At 56.8% G+C, this 20,038-nt stretch overlaps 1 protein-coding gene across 5 annotated transcripts in view; it reads right to left on the reverse strand.

Annotated features, from left to right (window-relative positions):
• HDAC4 (histone deacetylase 4) overlaps positions 1-20,038 on the reverse strand; it is a 296,637-nt gene that overhangs the window by 15,291 nt on the left and 261,308 nt on the right. For all 5 annotated transcript variants that reach the window (XM_027538100.1, XM_027538103.1, XM_027538102.1 and 2 more), the window contains 5 exons: positions 18,762-18,849; positions 17,186-17,305; positions 16,439-16,536; positions 1,859-1,977; positions 307-440 (listed from right to left, as the gene is read on the reverse strand). In XM_027538100.1, the coding sequence (XP_027393901.1) occupies positions 307-440; positions 1,859-1,977; positions 16,439-16,536; positions 17,186-17,305; positions 18,762-18,849 (559 nt within the window). The remainder of the gene's footprint in view (positions 1-306; positions 441-1,858; positions 1,978-16,438; positions 16,537-17,185; positions 17,306-18,761; positions 18,850-20,038) is intronic.

The raw sequence follows: 20,038 nt of genomic DNA on the forward strand, positions 1-20,038 counted from the left end.
CCCCAGCCCCCAAGATGGCGTGCTGACACCTCCCCCAGGACCTGCTTCAGGACGTCCCAGAGAACCGACCATCCACGAGGAGGTAACCAGGTAAAGGCGTTCCCGTGTGAGCCCTACATCAAGGCGAGTGCCTTTAAAAGACAGATGCTGAGCCGTCTGCTCAGGAGACACGGCTTCTAACTGTCCCTTTGCCCACCCACTTCCGGCCACAACCAGACAGTCCTGTTGGGTGGGCAAGCCTCCTCTTGGATGTGACTGGCAGATGCGCAGGCCGCGAGACAGCGGGGCAGGGCGGGGCCCTCCTACCTCATTCCCCAGCAGGGCAGAGACGCAGGCTTCCGAGGCGTCGCAGATGGCTGTGAGATCGTGGCCCCCCTCCAGCGCCAGGACAACCCGGCCGCCGGCCAGGCCCATCAGCTGCTTTGTCAGGTACCCGAAACCTGCGGGGGACACGGGAGAGGCAAAGTGGCGGGTGAGGCGCCTGGCAGCGGACCAAAGCGGCCGGGGCGCTGCAGTGCCTTACCAAGGCCCCGAGGCCGGCACTCCGAGTGAGACACCTAATGGAAGCCAGGCTGGCCTGTGATAAATCCACTGGAGGATTTCGGCTTGGGATTCTTTTTGATCTCTGTGGGAGTAGGAATTATGGTTTCGGGGCTTTGATTTTATAATGTTGCAAATCATCTCGTTCGGGGGCGGGGAGGAGCCCCGGGGGAGCCCCCATCTCGCTTGCGGGACCACAGAAGCCGGGAGGCAGCAGGGCGGCGGGCAGGGCAGCTGCTGGGGCCTGGCCACATCCGTCCCAGGGCCCAGGGTGTTCCAGTCGGCTGAAGTGCCGGGCACAGGTGTGCCAACACACCCACGCGTGTGTCACCGCCAGGGCCCTGCGCCCTGTCACTGTGCATGTCACCACTGCGCCCCTCCAGGGCCCTCCTGCATCCCCATCTGGCTTTCTGCAGCAGCCACGGTCCCTGCAGTGCAGCCCAACACCCTCCCCACGGAGAATGAGAATGACCCTCCTCGGGGAGCCAGGCCACCTGACCCCATCTGTCCACAGAGGCTGGCGCTCAGCAGAGCGGGCCCGAGGCTGGACTCTGCCCCCGGGCAGCTGCGGGTGCCGGCGAGGCCCTGGAGCCCCCCAGCCTCAGTTTCGTTTCCGGTGGCGACAGTGACGCTGGCTTGGAGGCGACTGCAAGGACCCCAGGAAGCACTCAGGGCGTGGGCCCCCAGGCTGGGCGTGGAGGGCACTGGTGCCCTGCCTGTCAGGGACTCAGCCTCTCGGCCCCCGGCTGGGCAGGTGGACTCTGCGAGGCTGTGCTCTGTTGCTGGGCTTCCTCTTTGCTGCACCATGCTCTCCCCACATGGGTGCAGGGGACAGGCTCCCCTGTCCCCCCGGAACCCCAGGCACCCAGACCACTGCAACCCCCAGGTCGCTGGTCAGGGTTGGGGCGTCCAGGCCTTTCTGGGGCCGGCGCTGGGGTGGGGGCGCTGTCACCTGCCTGAGTTGCTGAGACGGAGGACACACATGTCTTTCCTCCCGACTAGAGTGAGCCTGCTCTCGGCTCTTTATGTCTTCACAGCGTTTAGGGCCGGCCCCCCCACAGGCCCCGCGTGGGATGACAGCCCTCAGGAGGAGGGGGACCCGGCCCCAGCTGACAGCAGCAGAGGGCAGGCCCCAGGCTTGCTGGCCTTCTGGCTGCACGCCTGCCGCAGGCCTCGTGCTCTCCGGGGAGCCGGTGTCGTGGTTTCAGTAAGATGTCTTTGGGGTTTTGGGGTGGAGTCTCCTTCCACGGCCACTGGAGGGGAAGCCTGGTGTGCACACCGCGCATCTGACACCCGGCCACCCGCAAACCTGACTTACACTTGGCGGAGAGGTTGTAGCCTCCGAGGGGCGTGGGGTGGCCCTCCACGGCATCGAAGCCCGAGGACACCAGCACCACGTCCGGGGCGAACTCGCTGGCGATCGGCATGACCACGGTCCTGCACGGGGCAGAGGGGGAGACGCCGCGTCAGCCCAGGATGGCCACTGTCACTGGCTGCTGGGGCTTCCGGGGCACCGCCCAGCACTGGGGACCCGGGGCCGGGCAGCCGAGCTGGTGAGGGCGTCCCGGAGCCCCCACCCTGGACTTCGACGACCACAGCCCAAGGCTATGCCGTCAGCTGCGACGGACCAAATGACCCGCTGCTGGGGTGCAGGAGGGACGTGTAAGGCTAATTAGAAAGAAATTCAACACTTAGGATCCCTAAAGGGACAACTGATGCCCCAGTTTAAGAGAACCAACTGGTTAGTAGTATAAACAGACGCTGAGGAGGTCAGGCGCTAAGTTACGTTCAGGACACAAGGCAAGAAAAGTGGGGGGAAGCTCCTGTTAACACAACTGGCTCAGGAGCTCGCAGCCTGAGTGTACGGCTCAGCCTGGAAATCTCAGTTCCTGCTGAGACCAGGAAGACTCCCGTCCATCTAGTCCAGCGTCTGACCCAGAGCCAGCCTCATAGGCCTGGAATGTCCCCCTTGACTTTCTGTCTTCCTCCTGCCCGGCTCCTCACCTCTGAGATACACTCCCGCCCCTGCCAGGTCTTCAGAAGATTGCACAAGGGGCTCAGTGTGCGGGGCGTGACCAATGGTCACCGCCCCTCACGGGCTGGGCCCCAGGGAGCACCACAGGCACGGGGCGGGCCCCAGGGAGCACCACGGGCACGGGGCGGGCCCCAGGGAGAACCATGGGCACAGAGAAGGCCCAGGGAGCGCCACAGGCATGGGGCGGGCCCCAGGGAGCACCACGGGCACGGGGCGGGCCCCAGGGAGCACCACGGGCACAGAGAAGGCCCAGGGAGCGCCACAGGCATGGGGCGGGCCCCAGGGAGCACCACGGGCACGGGGCGGGCCCCAGGGAGCACCACGGGCGCAGAGAAGGCCCAGGGAGCGCCACAGGCATGGGGCGGGCCGCAGGGAGCACCATGGGCACAGGACGGGCCCCAGGGAGCACCATGGGCACAGGGAAGGCCTAGGGAGGACCATGGGCACGGGGCAGGCCCCAGGGAGCACCATGGCCACAGGCCGGGTCACAGGGAGGACCATGGGTACGGGGCACCCCCCTGTAATCCCACAGGCTCTCATCAGGATGACATAAAATCACCGTTTATGACAGCAAAGTCAACTCTGGAAGATGACAACTTTGGCCAAAGAAACAGAATCAGTTCAGTTCAATTCAGTTCAGTTGCTCAGTCGTGTCTGACTCTTTGCGACCCCATGGACTGCAGCATCCCAGGCCTCCCTGTCCATCACCAACCCCTGGAGTTCACCCAAACTCATGTCCATAAGAAACAGAATGCTCAGTGTTAAATACTTCTCCATCTAGGAACTATCCTGGTTTGTGGTCCTGTTGAGAGGTCCCTCTGATTTCAGGTTGGGGAGGGCCGAGAACCCCGGAGAGCCACACAGGTGAAGACCCGGCCCCTGCTCTGCAGGAACCGTGGTGAGGAGCCAGGAGGCCCGGCCAGACTCCTGAGACCATGCATGGCCCAGGGGGCTTCCCAGGGGACATCCACCTGTGACGGGTCAGGTGCTGGGAGCATCTACCACCAAGACTCACCAACTTCACCCCTGGCCCTTCGTCCACCAGGAAATCCCCTTCTGGAACCAGGGAGTCACAGGCCAGGTGGGCCTTTCAGCAGCTGGCAGCTTCTATTCTTTCCTCTGAGGCTGGGTCCAGTTCAGTTTCCTCCTGAACAGCCTCTGCGGAGCTGATGGAAATGCTCTCAAGGACTCAGGCTCTGGGCCTTGGGGGCCACCCCTCACAGCCCAGCAACGCTGCATGTGGGTCAGATCAGGGGCTGAGAGCATTCCTGCCGAGGGCCAGGGAGCAGACACTTCCATCTTTGGGCCACTTGACTTAAAAAACACAAGGTGGGACCTGGTCCCTGGGCTGCCGTCCACCAGCCCTGCCCCAGACTCCTGCCATTCCGACTCTGCTGAAGTTGCTCCATGCATGATGCCAGCCCCCGCTCTGAACGCTTCTCGGTGCCAGTGGGACGAGAGCTCACAGGAACTGGAGACGCGATGTAGAGAGCATGGCCTCTTTTTCTGGCTGCACCGCACGGCATGCGGGATCTTAGTTTCCCAATGAAGGGTTGGACCTGTGTCCCCTGCGCTGAAGCGCAGAGCCTCAACTGCTGGACGCCAGGGAAGTCTGTGAGCGCGGTCTTCTAAACACAGCACAGGCATCAGAGCAGGCCCTGGGGCTTGTGTGGAAATTCCTGGTCCAGGATGGTGGTGGGGGGGCCGCCTTGGGATCCAGGAAAAGCCGTCTGCTCTCCCTCCACGCCCGGCAGCTGTGTCTGTGCCCACAAACGCACAGGCCACCGTTCCCCACTGCGAGCACCCGGCGGGGCCCTCTGCACGAGCCCTCATCATTCCAGCGAGGCTGGTTTTCAATTATTTTTAATGAAGTTCTTGTCACATAAACTTTGTCTTTGGGCAGGAGACCGGCTTCGGCCGCAATCTTGGTAGGGATTTTAAAGCCGGCACGGTGTTTCAATGAAAACCACAGACGTTCCAAGCAGACGCCGGCTCATTCATAGAGCTCCGGCAGACGTTTTGAAGCAAGTGCATGTGGGCGCTCTGCTGCTCTGCTTTGAAGTATCGCGGAGCGATTTCATTTCTAATCCCCCCACAAAATTAAAAAAAAACAGCCCTGTGAAAATCATCATTAAAGGAGGTGAATACCGAGAGGGTCCCTGGCGTCTGTGCTTGGTGTGTGGCTTCGCCCCAAAGCCAATCATAACAAGTTGTAAAGCACGGCTGATCCCTCGTGTTGGCGTGTGGGTGTGTGGTGTGTGCATGCGTGTGTGACAGGTCTGGGGAGGGGGGCTGGCGCACAGTCCAGGCGGGAGTCTGAGCACCTGGGAAAGCGGATGTCCGTGCGCACACCTTCCTTTCCTCTTCCTGACTGGGACGGTTGACGCTGTAATCCCGAATGCTTGCTACAGTAAGAAAATCTGAAATGGTGCTGTTTGCCCGGCGTGTGCTGAGTGGGTGTGCAGCACACATTTTTAGTGTGCCCTAAGCCCCGAGAAACGTCGTCTTCCCTTGACAGGACTTGGCTTCCTCGTGGGTAGGAGAGGGCTGGACGCGTCACTACTGACTGTCTACCAGCCTGCCTTCTGGACCTCCCAGCATCACCCTGCCCGGGACCCTCGTGCCAGAAGCAAGCTGCCAGCCTGTGACTGGTTAACAGCTGCTGCAAAGAAAATGGGAAACTGCCTGACATTTTATTTCTAGGATGAAGTTTTAATGAGCAGTTTAGTCTGAAAATAATAAGATCTAAATATCTGCTGAAGGCCTTCCCTCAAACTGCTGCTCTAAGGCGAATGGGTCTAGGGGGTCCTTGGCAACCTTCAGTGGGAAAACCGAGGAGGACAGCATTGAGGGCCAGGAGCCTCCCAGGGCAGCAGACCACCAATCGTCCGCTTTCAGGGAGGAGACCCTGAGAGAGGAGGAGGCCAGGTGCAGCTCTGGACGTGGGAAAGCGGGGGGTGGGGGAGATGGCGACAGGGATGAGCAGCGGAGGTCCCGGGGCCTCCGCGCCCTGTGGGGTGGGGTGCAAACGCGCAAAGTACCTGCGCAGCTGAGCTCCTGGCCCGTGACGCCTAGGACCCAGCCCGGCGCCTCTGCCCTGGACACGCGCTCTGCCCATCCCTCCATCCTTTGCTCGCTGGAAAGTTCACACCTGCAGCCGGGTTTCCATGGGGAAAAGCCAGGCCGGGTGCCAGGGCTCGGCAGGCCAGACGACAGGGTGGACGTCGCTGACCGGCCTGTTCAGCTTGGGCCAGCCTGGCTGCTCCATGAAGGCGGCAGTGCCCGGGGTGCTACGGGGTCCCTGCAGCTCCCAGAATCATGTCTTATCAGCTGCACTGTAACCTCGCACGGCCAGACTCTGCCATGCCAACATGCCAACTCCCAACCCACAGTGAAATCTAAATGCACGAGCTGGCTCCAACAGCTGGCTCCAACTTCTAAAGAAGAAATGACTTCTCAATACACCACCCAACTGGGGCCCGCACAAATCCGCCAGACTGGCGGTCAACGCCAGCTGGGGGCACATGACCTGGTGGCCAGTGGGCTGCGGTGCCGTGTTTGGGGGCTGTGCCCACTGGTTCCAGGGCCTTGGCTGGAACCAAGGTTCTGTCTGCTACGCTGCCCCTGGCTTGCTTCTGCCCCTCCGATGCCCTGGGGCACTGTCCACGCAAGCTGGCCCTAAACACCCCTCGCATGCGGCCCCCGGAGCCTTCGCCCCACAGGCTTCCTTGCTCATGCTCACCCCTGTGTTTCTGGCTGGTTCCACGGTTCACGTCTCCCGCCAGGAGGGCGCTCACTGGCTGGAGGCGCCAGGCAGAGGACACTGATTGTGGCCGAGCCCTGAGTCCAGACCCGGTTTTACAAAGGTTGCTGCTGGGAGCCCGACAGCACCATTTCAGTGATGGCATTTTGATCATCGAAAACTTCCTTTCGTTTATGCTCTGCAAGGGGAGGTATGTGCCCTTTGGGATCTGGAATCTCTGTACACCTGCCTAGGGGGGCCTGGCCTCTGAGTCCCTGCCCTGGGGGTCCCAGCCTCTGAGTCCACCTGCTTTGGGAGCCTGGCTTCTGAGCCCCTGCTATGGGGGCCCACATCCTCTTGAAACCCCACCCTCTCCACTGGGACTGCAGGCCAGGGGCCCAGCACCTGCTCATCAAGTACCCAAGCTCTGCTGAGAGTCGGGATGTGAAGGAAGACAGTGATGACGGGAATGTGACTGCCCGGGCCGGGCCCCCCAGCAGTGACGCCGTGGCCTCAGCCAGGCTGAAAGCCACTGAAGGCCACCCCTGCTGCCGCCTCCCCACACAGGCCTGCCCCACCCTGCCCCCCACCGGAGTCGCATCCCCGAGGCTTGGCCTCTTAGCTCTCTGCTCGCCAACCTCCATCTGCCAAGGTGTGGACGTCTTTCCTCCCCACCCCCGGCAGGCTCCTGGGCAGCGGGCGGGCACCTCGCCACTCCAGACCCCAATGTATTCTCGCCCCCTTCCTGGCCCTGCGGCCCGGGCCCCGCCTGTCAGGGGCCCCCAGGAAGCCTTGTGCTTGAAGGCTCCACGACCAGCCATGGGAGCGTCCCCCGCCCCGACACCACGAGGCCCCCACCCGAGGGCAGGAGGACGCCGCACACCATCGGCACAGGCCCATCTCACCCGGGGCCCTGCCACCCACGAGGACAGGCACGTGCACCCCCGACCTGTACACAGGTGCAGTGACCGCGGGCTAAACACGGCATCGCTCAACTCCGAGGTTTTACTTCTATCTTCTGCTTCTAAGATCATTGCAGTAGAAATGTCCTCGGATAAACGCTCTGCCGAGAAGACCTGGACGCCCCTGAAGAGCTACAGTGGCTGCTAGAGGGGTCCAGGTGGGTGTGTTCATGGCCCCCAGGGGCTAGGCCCTCAGGGACAGTCTCCCCGGAGCAGACACGCTATTGTGAACGCAGCCAGCGCCCCGAACTAGATGTTCGCACGTGTTTCAGAGGGTCAAATTTTATGTATAGTTTAGCTCAACAACAACCAACCAGTGTTTTTTTTTTTTAAAAAAACATGGAAGAAACAAAAGCCCCTCAACCTTCCTGCAGGGCTTCAAAGGTTGGGTAAATGAAATGAACCTGCTCAGCTTCTCAGAATAGAGGCCGACCTCACTCAGAGAGGAAGACTTCCACTTGCAAACAGGCGGTTTCACCAGCATCTCTGATAACTTTTATAACACGGCCTTTCCCCCCACAGGGCACTGTGAGAGCAGGAGCAGTCCCTGCTCCACCATCCCTGAGCACCTTTATATCACGGCCTGTACCCCATACTGGGCTCTGAAAGCATGAGCAGTCCTGGCTCCACCATCTCTGGGATGGTCCGGCTCCACCATCCCTGAGCACCTTTGTTAACACGGCCTTTCCCCCCACACAGTGCTCTGAGGGCAGCAGCAGTCCCGGCCCCTGCACCCCACGCTGCCAGGCGGCAGGGAAGTGAGGGGTTAAGAAAAGTACACCAGGATCTCCTGGCCCGGAGGCCTCCGCTGCTCAGCAGACTTCAAAGCTGCTGGCCTGGCTGGTTTGAATTAAAGTCCCCTTTTCTCCCAGAGTCTCAGGCCCAGGAGAAAGTGCTGCTGCCTCTGGCTTTCATTAGGGGCAATTTTCTTATCTCTTCTTCATCTCGGGCTTGATCTCCTGAAATGCAACAAGGCAGGCGTGGGTCTCAGCAGAAGGTGCTGCCTGGAAGGCATGGGGCGAGCGTCGTCCGGGCCCCCAGGGAGCGGGCAGAGGAGGGGAAACGGCTTCTGACCCTCCTTCCCCACTCTGATCGATGCCCAGGGAACCATAAATTGTAAACTTCAAAGTGCTATTTTACATTAAAATCAATAAAAGAAAAAAACCCTGAAACAATTTTCCTTTTCAAAGAGGCTATTTGAGCTTTAAAAAGTTCACTTGATAGGGCATCACCATGTATACACTTGGCAGAAGATTAAAACGGGACATCAATAGCAACTCTGGGTGAGGGGTCCATCGTAATGCTGGCGGTCGGGGAGGGGGCGACCCCCAGGACCCGCCTCCTGCCCGCTTTTCCACCCCATCAGCGTGCCCAGCACCCCGAGACAGCCCTGGAGGCCGGTTCAGTCGGAACCTGGTCTGAAGGAAGAGGGAACCGCCATTTTTACCACTTTAACCCCTAGTTTCAAGACAGCCTCCACCAGAATTCAGCCATGCCGGGTCCCCTGAGACATCAGAGGTCACTGGGCTGTATCATGCCTCTCAGGGCTGAGTCCAGACACTTTCTTCCCCAGGAAGCCCCTGAGGAGGGCCAGTTCTCAGGGTGGGGCTGGAGGGCGTCCTGGGGCGGGCGGTGATGGCCTCCACAGAGAAGGCCAGTTCTGATTTCCTGAAGCTGACGTTTAATCATGTACGTGAGCGGTTTTCAGATGTGGTGTCCGTTTAGGGGGAGTCCTTCTCCCCTAAGTAAGGGGGGGGACAATGTCACGATTGCATTACATCTTACCAAGAGGAAGAGGAAAGAAGAGCATTAAGCCACTGAGATCGGAGGAGAGAGTGTCTGGGTGACGACCCCGCGGGACTTCTGAGGAGGCGATGGGGTCCTGTCTGAACCGGCTGCTCTCACTGTCTGCGCACCTCGTCGCTTGACCCACCATTTGTGGGAACCAAGTGGCAGGCGGCAGGGCCTCACGGCGGCGGAGCCCCCCTTGGGGCCCGGCCTCTGCATCCCTAGACCCAGACAGCTGCCCCTGAGGCTGGGGCACAGATGAGGGGGCAGATGCTGTGACGGGTCGTGTGACCCCTACGGCCACCCCACCCAGAGCCCAGCCCAAGGCTGGCAGCAGGGAGGGCCCTCAGCCAAGCTCTGATGGCCTGGCCCTCGCTAGGATCTCAGGTGCAGGTGGGACACAGCCGTGCTCACATCCATGCGTGCCTCCACGCACATGCCCATGTGCACACGCATGCACGCCCACACACATACAGGTGGGTCACACCCGCACACACACACACAGATACAGGCACATCACACACACAGATACAGACACATCACACACACACAGATACACACACACACAGATACAGGCACATCACACACACAGATACAGACACATCACACACACACACATACACACACACACAGATAACAGGCACATCACACACACACAGATACAGGCACATCACACACACACAGATACAGGCACATCACACACACAGATACAGGCACATCACTCACACAGATACAGACACATCACACACACACAGATACAGGCACACACACACACACAGATACAGACACATCACACACACACAGATACAGACACACACACACACACAGATACAGACACATCACACACACACACAGATACAGACACACACACACACACAGATACAGACACATCACACACACAGATACAGACACATCACACACACACACACATACAGATACAGGCACATCACACACACAGATACAGGCGCATCTCACACACACACAGATACAGACACACACACACACAGATACAGACACATCACACACACACACACAGATACAGGCACATCACACACACAGATACAGACACACACACACACACAGATACAGACACATCACACACACACACAGATACAGACACACACACACACACAGATACAGACACATCACACACACACACAGATACAGACACACACACACACACAGATACAGACACATCACACACACACACAGATACAGACACACACACACACACAGATACAGACACACACACACACACAGATACAGACACACACACACACAGATACAGACACATCACACACACACACACACATACAGATACAGGCACATCACACACACAGATACAGGCGCATCTCACACACACACAGATACAGACACACACACACACAGATACAGACACATCACACACACAGATACAGACACATCACACACACACACATACACACACACACAGATAACAGGCACATCACACACACACAGATACAGGCACATCACACACACACAGATACAGGCACATCACACACACAGATACAGGCACATCACTCACACAGATACAGACACATCACACACACACAGATACAGGCACACACACACACACAGATACAGACACATCACACACACACAGATACAGACACACACACACACACAGATACAGACACATCACACACACACACAGATACAGACACACACACACACACAGATACAGACACACACACACACAGATACAGACACATCACACACACACACACACATACAGATACAGGCACATCACACACACAGATACAGGCGCATCTCACACACACACAGATACAGACACACACACACACAGATACAGACACATCACACACACACACACAGATACAGGCACATCACACACACAGATACAGACACATCACACACACACACATACACACACACACAGATAACAGGCACATCACACACACACAGATACAGACACATCACACACACACAGATACAGACACACACACACACAGATACAGACACATCACACACACACACAGATACAGACACACACACACACACAGATACAGACACACACACACACAGATACAGACACATCACACACACACACACACATACAGATACAGGCACATCACACACACAGATACAGGCGCATCTCACACACACACAGATACAGACACACACACACACAGATACAGACACATCACACACACACACACAGATACAGGCACATCACACACACAGATACAGACACATCACACACACACACAGATACAGACACACACACACACACAGATACAGACACATCACACACACACACAGATACAGACACACACACACACACAGATACAGACACACACACACACACAGATACAGACACACACACACACAGATACAGACACATCACACACACACACACACATACAGATACAGGCACATCACACACACAGATACAGGCGCATCTCACACACACACAGATACAGACACACACACACAGATACAGACACATCACACACACACACACAGATACAGGCACATCACACACACAGATACAGACACATCACACACACACACATACACACACACACAGATAACAGGCACATCACACACACACAGATACAGGCACATCACACACACAGATACAGACACATCACACACACACACATACACACACACACAGATAACAGGCACATCACACACACACAGATACAGGCACATCACACACACACAGATACAGACACACACACACACAGATACAGACACATCACACACACACACACAGATACAGGCACATCACACACACAGATACAGACACATCACACACACAGATACAGGCGCATCTCACACACACACAGATACAGACACACACACACACACAGATACAGACACATCACACACACAGATACAGACACATCACACACACACACAGATACAGACACATCACACACACACAGATACAGACACACACACACACACAGATACAGACACACACACACACACAGATACAGACACACACACACACAGATACAGACACATCACACACACACACACAGATACAGGCACATCACACACACAGATACAGACACATCACACACACAGATACAGGCGCATCTCACACACAGATACAGGCGCATCTCACACACACAGATACAGACACATCACACACACAGATACAGACACATCACACACACACACAGATACAGGCACATCACACACACACACAGATACAGACACACACACACACACACAGATACAGGCACATCACACACACACACAGATACAGACACATCACACACACACACAGATACAGACACACACACACACACACACAGATACAGGCACATCACACACACACACACACATACAGATACAGGCACATCACACACACACACAGATACAGACACACACACACACACAGATACAGGCACATCACACACACACACAGATACAGACACACACACACACACAGATACAGGCACATCACACACACACACAGATACAGACACATCACACACACACACATACACACACACACAGATAACAGGCACATCACACACACACAGATACAGGCACATCACACACACAGATACAGACACATCACACACACACACATACACACACACACAGATAACAGGCACATCACACACACACAGATACAGGCACATCACACACACACAGATACAGACACACACACACACAGATACAGACACATCACACACACACACACAGATACAGGCACATCACACACACAGATACAGACACATCACACACACAGATACAGGCGCATCTCACACACACACAGATACAGACACACACACACACACAGATACAGACACATCACACACACAGATACAGACACATCACACACACACACAGATACAGACACATCACACACACACAGATACAGACACACACACACACACAGATACAGACACACACACACACACAGATACAGACACACACACACACAGATACAGACACATCACACACACACACACAGATACAGGCACATCACACACACAGATACAGACACATCACACACACAGATACAGGCGCATCTCACACACAGATACAGGCGCATCTCACACACACAGATACAGACACATCACACACACAGATACAGACACATCACACACACACACAGATACAGGCACATCACACACACACACAGATACAGACACACACACACACACACAGATACAGGCACATCACACACACACACAGATACAGACACATCACACACACACACAGATACAGACACACACACACACACACAGATACAGGCACATCACACACACACACACACATACAGATACAGGCACATCACACACACACACAGATACAGACACACACACACACACAGATACAGGCACATCACACACACACACAGATACAGACACACACACACACACAGATACAGGCACATCACACACACACACAGATACAGACACATCACACACACACAGATACAGGCACATCACACACACACAGATACAGGCACATCACACACACACAGATACAGGCACATCACACACACACAGATACAGGCACATCACACACACACACACACATACAGGCACATCACACACACAGATACAGACACACACACACACACAGATACAGACACACACACACACACAGATACAGACACATCACACACACACACAGATACAGACACACACACACACACAGATACAGACACACACACACACAGATACAGACACACACACACACAGATACAGACACATCACACACACACACACACATACAGATACAGGCACATCACACACACAGATACAGGCGCATCTCACACACACACAGATACAGACACACACACACACAGATACAGGCACATCACACACACAGATACAGACACATCACACACACACAGATACAGGCGCATCTCACACACACACAGATACAGACACACACACACACACAGATACAGACACATCACACACACAGATACAGACACATCACACACACACACAGATACAGACACATCACACACACACAGATACAGACACACACACACACACAGATACAGACACACACACACACACAGATACAGACACACACACACACAGATACAGACACATCACACACACACACACAGATACAGGCACATCACACACACAGATACAGACACATCACACACACAGATACAGGCGCATCTCACACACAGATACAGACACATCACACACACAGATACAGACACATCACACACACACACAGATACAGGCACATCACACACACACACAGATACAGACACACACACACACACACAGATACAGGCACATCACACACACACACAGATACAGACACATCACACACACACACAGATACAGGCACATCACACACACACACAGATACAGACACATCACACACACACACAGATACAGGCACATCACACACACACACAGATACAGGCACATCACACACACACACAGATACAGACACACACACACACACAGATACAGGCACATCACACACACACACACACATACAGATACAGGCACATCACACACACACACAGATACAGGCACATCACACACACACACAGATACAGACACACACACACACACAGATACAGGCACATCACACACACACACAGATACAGACACACACACACACACAGATACAGACACATCACACACACACACAGATACAGACACATCACACACACACAGATACAGACACATCACACACACACAGATACAGGCACATCACACACACACAGATACAGGCACATCACACACACACAGATACAGGCACATCACACACACACAGATACAGGCACATCACACACACACACACACATACAGATACAGGCACATCACACACACAGATACAGACACATCACACACACACACAGATACAGACACATCACACACACACACATACAGGCACATCACACATACACACACACATACAGATACAGGCACATCACACACACACACAGATACAGACACACACACACACACAGATACAGGCACATCACACACACAGATACAGACACATCACACACACACACAGATACAGACACATCACACACACACACATACAGGCACATCACACATACACACACACATACAGATACAGGCACATCACACACACACACAGATACAGACACACACACACACACAGATACAGGCACATCACACACACACACAGATACAGACACACACACACACACAGATACAGGCACATCACACACACAGATACAGACACATCACACACACACACAGATACAGACACATCACACACACACACATACAGGCACATCACACACACACACACATACAGATACAGGCACATCACACACACACAGATACACACACATCACACACACAGATACACGCACATCACACACACACAGATACACGCACATCACATACACACACACAGATACACGCACATCACACACACACACACGTGCCCGCATGCAGGACAACCAGAGCACACACTCAAGAGGAAGGAAGGAAAGCCCCTTGGAAACTTGATGGGCTCCAAAGCCTGATGCAGAGGCCATGTCTCAAACAAAGACGGAAGGTCTGTTGGGCTTCGCTACTGAGGAAAACTTTCCTCCTTCCGAGGGGCCCTGGACGCACACTTGCCAGGGGCTGCCCCCCCGTTCCCCGCCCCCCACCCCCCAGCCACTTGCTCTGACCGCAACAGGAGGCGGGGTTTCCTCCTACTAATCTCCTACTAACCAGGAGGTAGCTGGTTAGTGCTACCAGCCCCAGGAGTCCCTTCAATGTGGCCCAGATCGAAGCAGAAAGCACGGCTCGATGACAAGAGCAAAGACGGCTTTACAGAATCGCCTTGTACCTGACTCCCCCAGCCCAGCCTAACACAACGGAACCGGGGTGACCGAGGGAGTCACCTCCCGATTTTTATGTCAGCAGAGGAGGGATGTTCACTTCTGTTTCCCATCATCTCACAGAAGGTTTTTTGAGAGAAGAATTAGGAGATCAGGAGCCTTTTCAGACCGCAGCACCCGATTCTCCTTAACCTCATGCTTTCTGACACCTTCCCCCAGCCTCCCTCACTTTCTTACTATTGAGACCCCAGACGGAGTCCTGGTTTCCATGAGACGCACAAGACGGGAACCCTGCAGACGGAAGGTGAGAAACAGTCTTGGGGATGCCACCTCTGGCCTGAAGAGCAGACTGTGAGAAGCCTTGGGGTTCATCCCCCAAAACGCAGAGACAGCAAGACCGGTTCCTGCAGTGCCAGCACACAGCACTGCCCAGGGATGGAGGGGGCGTGCTCACGAGGGAAGGTGAAGGTCAGAGGAGAACGGTGAAGCCCACAGGAGCTGGGCCCCCGTGGGGGGTTCCCGACTGCTCCCTAAGTGCCCCACGGGGTGGAAGCCAGGACCCTCACCTGAAGGCTGCGAGGTACTCTGCGTCTCCCATGGGGGGGTCCAGGCCGCCGGTGAAAGCCATGTTGACGTTAAAGCCCACGCCGGCGCCCGTGCCCACCTGCACGGAGGAGAGAAATGCATGCCATGACCCGACCTGGGCGGCCTTTGGGGTGTGCCCCTCGCCCACCCACCCGCCCTCAACACGCTGCCTTTCAGGATGGGGCGTTTTCAGAGGCAGGAACCCCGTTCCCCGGCACGTGCAGAGTGTGGGGGCCTTGTGCCCTGCCTGAGGGAGGGGCCACACCGTGAAGGGCTGCGGGGACCGCTGCGAGCTGGCCGTCTGCCCTGACATCCCTTCCAGGACGAGACCCCGAGGCGGGCGGGCCTGTCTTTCTCCTTGGACGGGATTCCCTACTGTCGGGCCTCTCCGCTCAGAACACGGACCTTCGCTGGAGTCTCGGGGGTCACCCGGGAGCCCACCGTGGGCACTCGACCGGCGAGAGGGCCGCCGTCCTGGACACACATGGTGCCTGTGCAGCAGCCTTTCCTGAAGGCGAGGGCACCCGCGCTCACTGGCCCAAGCCCTCGGCCCGCCCAGGCTAGAACCAGGGTTCCCAGGATGTCGTCTGCACATGGACTAGACGTGGCCCGCATGGGAGCACCTGAGGGATCCGGGCTGACGGCTTCCCCCCGTCACGCCGGGCCCCCTCTGCTCACGGGCGTGCCCCCAGCCCCCAGGCTGCGCCCGCGGACAGAGCCCTGCTCACCTCGTCAGGCGCGCCGCTGCCCGGGAAGAAGTTGCCGTCGTCGTAGCGGTGCAGGGAGATGTAGAGCACGCGGGGGTCGCTGTAGAAGGCCTGCTGGGTCCCGTTCCCATGGTGCACATCCTGTGGGGCGGGGGGTGCTCAGCGCTGGCGCCCTCCCGTGAGCCAGCACCTCCCGCCCAGCGCGGGTAAGCTCCCCGGCTCGGGGCTCTCAGGGCACGGCCTGCGGCAGGTTCGCAGGGTGTCTCACTGCCCCGGGGGCTGCTGTTTCCGGGCAGGGTCATTTGATCAGTGTGTTGCCAACCCTGGGGCAAGGGGCAGGCTGGGGAGCTGGGCAGCCCGCCCTTACTGCCAGCCTGCGGCTCCCACAGCTGCTCACTTGGGGGCGCAGGCTCAGAGCCGGCTCCGCCGGGGACTGAGAGCGGGGGTGCGAGGCCCCGAGTGGGGTGACAAGCCACACGAGTGGGTGGCTGGCGGCCAGCGCGTGAGCTGCGGGCTGCAGACGAACCGCAGTTTTCAGCCCAGGAACTGCTGAGAATCCGCGCATGAATGCTGTCTGAGCTCATTGGAGAAAACACAGAAGGACAGCTGGAAGCGGGGGACCAGCTGGACTCCACAGAGGCCTGAGGGTGAGGGCGGGGCAGGTGCCGCCCGCTGCCGTCTGTGGCCACAGCAGAGCCTCCGGCGCAGCCCTGGATGGCAGCCGGCGAGCGCCCGCCTTCTGCAGGGGCTTCACGCCCCCAGCATCTCTGACTGCTCCCCACGGGGGGCTGACGAGGGGCTCCCTGGGCTGAACGGAGCAGGCACTGGGCATGTGTGGACCAGGGTCAGCAGCCCATGCCCTGCAGCCCCGGCACCAGCGCCCGGAGCTTGGGGTGTCCCGGGCTGTGTTCCGGTTTTACTTTTCCCAAACCCAGGAGGAACTCTGCAGCATAAAGGATAATCCCGCCTGAAGTATCTGATTTTTTTTTTAACTAAAAATATTATGAAATGGATCATAAACTCCAAAGGGAATTTTCTCCCCTCCCCTTGCCATCTATGGCTTGAAAAACAATAATAAAGTGAACACCTTGAGTGCCCACCTCCCACCTCTGGAATTCAGCTATTCTACAGCGTTTTACATAGACTGTACCCTGTGAGGCAGGGCACTGTCAGAAGCGGCCCGTCATGTGGGAAAATGGGGCAGGGGGTTAAATCGGTAAAAACCGGGTCACCCGGCAGAAGCAGGAGTGACAGAGGCAGCCGGCCGGGCCACCGTCAGTGCCAAGGGCCCACGAGCCCCGCCTGCCCCCCACCCTCCTACGAGGCTTGGCAAGACCACCCTCTAGCTGCTGCCCTCAACCACCAGCCTGTCTCCGGACACTTCAGAACCGGGGTCACTGACAGGAAGGGCTGGTAGGAGCTGTCACACTCCTCGGATTTGGGCTTTTACTTTCTGCATCTTTGAGGGAGTTTCCACAAAGTGCAGGTCCGCAAATCCAGTTGTCAGCGGAGGTGGGAAAGCCTGCCTTCCCTCTGTCTGCTGGAGCGGGGGTGGGGTAGGGACAAGCTGGCAGCGCCCCAGGGCCCCCCAACTCACCCAGTCCACCACGAGGGTCTTGCTCACGCTCAGCCTTTGCTGGAGAAGCTTGGCAGCGATGGCTACGGAGTTGAAGTAGCAGAACCCCCTACAGGGGAGAATCAGGAGAAACGGAGATAAAATGTGGGCTCTGATTAGTTTGTACACAGCTTGTACGAGAACACTAGAGAATCCCGAGGACACCTCTTGGGACATGCACTGACCAGCCTCCCAAGAGGCACGAAGGCCCACGGAACACAGAAGTTACTATTTTACTCCCTCCCCGCTTATCTTTCTGTGTTCTAGGATGTATACAATGATTCGAGAGAGGCTTTGAGAGGACGGGAAAAACAAGCTAAGAAAGTGAGTCGAGTAAAAATGAAAATCTCCTAAACTTGAATTGCCACAGGAGCTGAGAAGCCTAGGTGGGTTTGTTTTGAGGGTGCAGGCTGGCTGTCTGGAAGGGGTACCAAGCACCCGTAGCCTCTCCTGCCTTCCTGGCCTCTGGACCCCCAAGAGAGCCTCCAGCGACGAGACTCCTCCAGGCTCCATCTGGGTCCCCCTGAGCCCACTGTCTAGAATATGTGACAAGCCAGACTCAGATTAGAAAGGTGACCTCAGAGCAGATACCCAGTCGGTCAGCACCTGCTGCTGGGTCATGCGGACTGTCCTGGGCCAGGGAGGGACGCACGTGGGTGACGACAGCTCCCTCTACAGCAAGGGCCCTTCCTGCAGCCGCATCCCGACGCCCCACTGGGGTCAAGGTAGCTCCCTGCCTGCGTGCTTCCTGCTTCTCCCTGCGGCTCTGTCTGCATGTGTGTGCCTCACCAGCCGACAGGCCGGCGCTCAGCCTTCCAGGCTCCGCCCGTCGCCTCCTCCTGATGACCCCAACCCTGAGTCTTCTGTCTCAGGCCCTGGGTAGAAGCCCCATATGGCGCTTGCTGAGGGTTTCCTGTGTCCACTTTGGGCACAACTTGTGGGGTCAAGTCCTGTGACTCCTGCAGGGGGCTTCTGGACAGGGATGGACCCTGAGTCCACATGCCACCCCCCGCCACCTCAGCCAGCTCCACAACCCGAAACACAGGCTGGACAGCTGACCACTGTAGTCGTGGCCTGGCGACTTGAGCCTCACGGTACCAGAGCATGAGCAGGTCGGCTGGAAGGCCACACGTGAGCAGACCCGAGGTCTAGAACAAGGACGAACCCCCTGAACTCCTCCTGGGACAGCTGATGTTCCCTTTCCTGGGCTTGTTCCTGGGCTAGACAAGGAGGTGGCGCCTCTGGACTCACTTCTGCAC

This window comes from Bos indicus x Bos taurus, chromosome 3, assembly GCF_003369695.1.
Source record: "Bos indicus x Bos taurus breed Angus x Brahman F1 hybrid chromosome 3, Bos_hybrid_MaternalHap_v2.0, whole genome shotgun sequence".
NCBI lineage: Eukaryota > Metazoa > Chordata > Mammalia > Artiodactyla > Bovidae > Bos > Bos indicus x Bos taurus.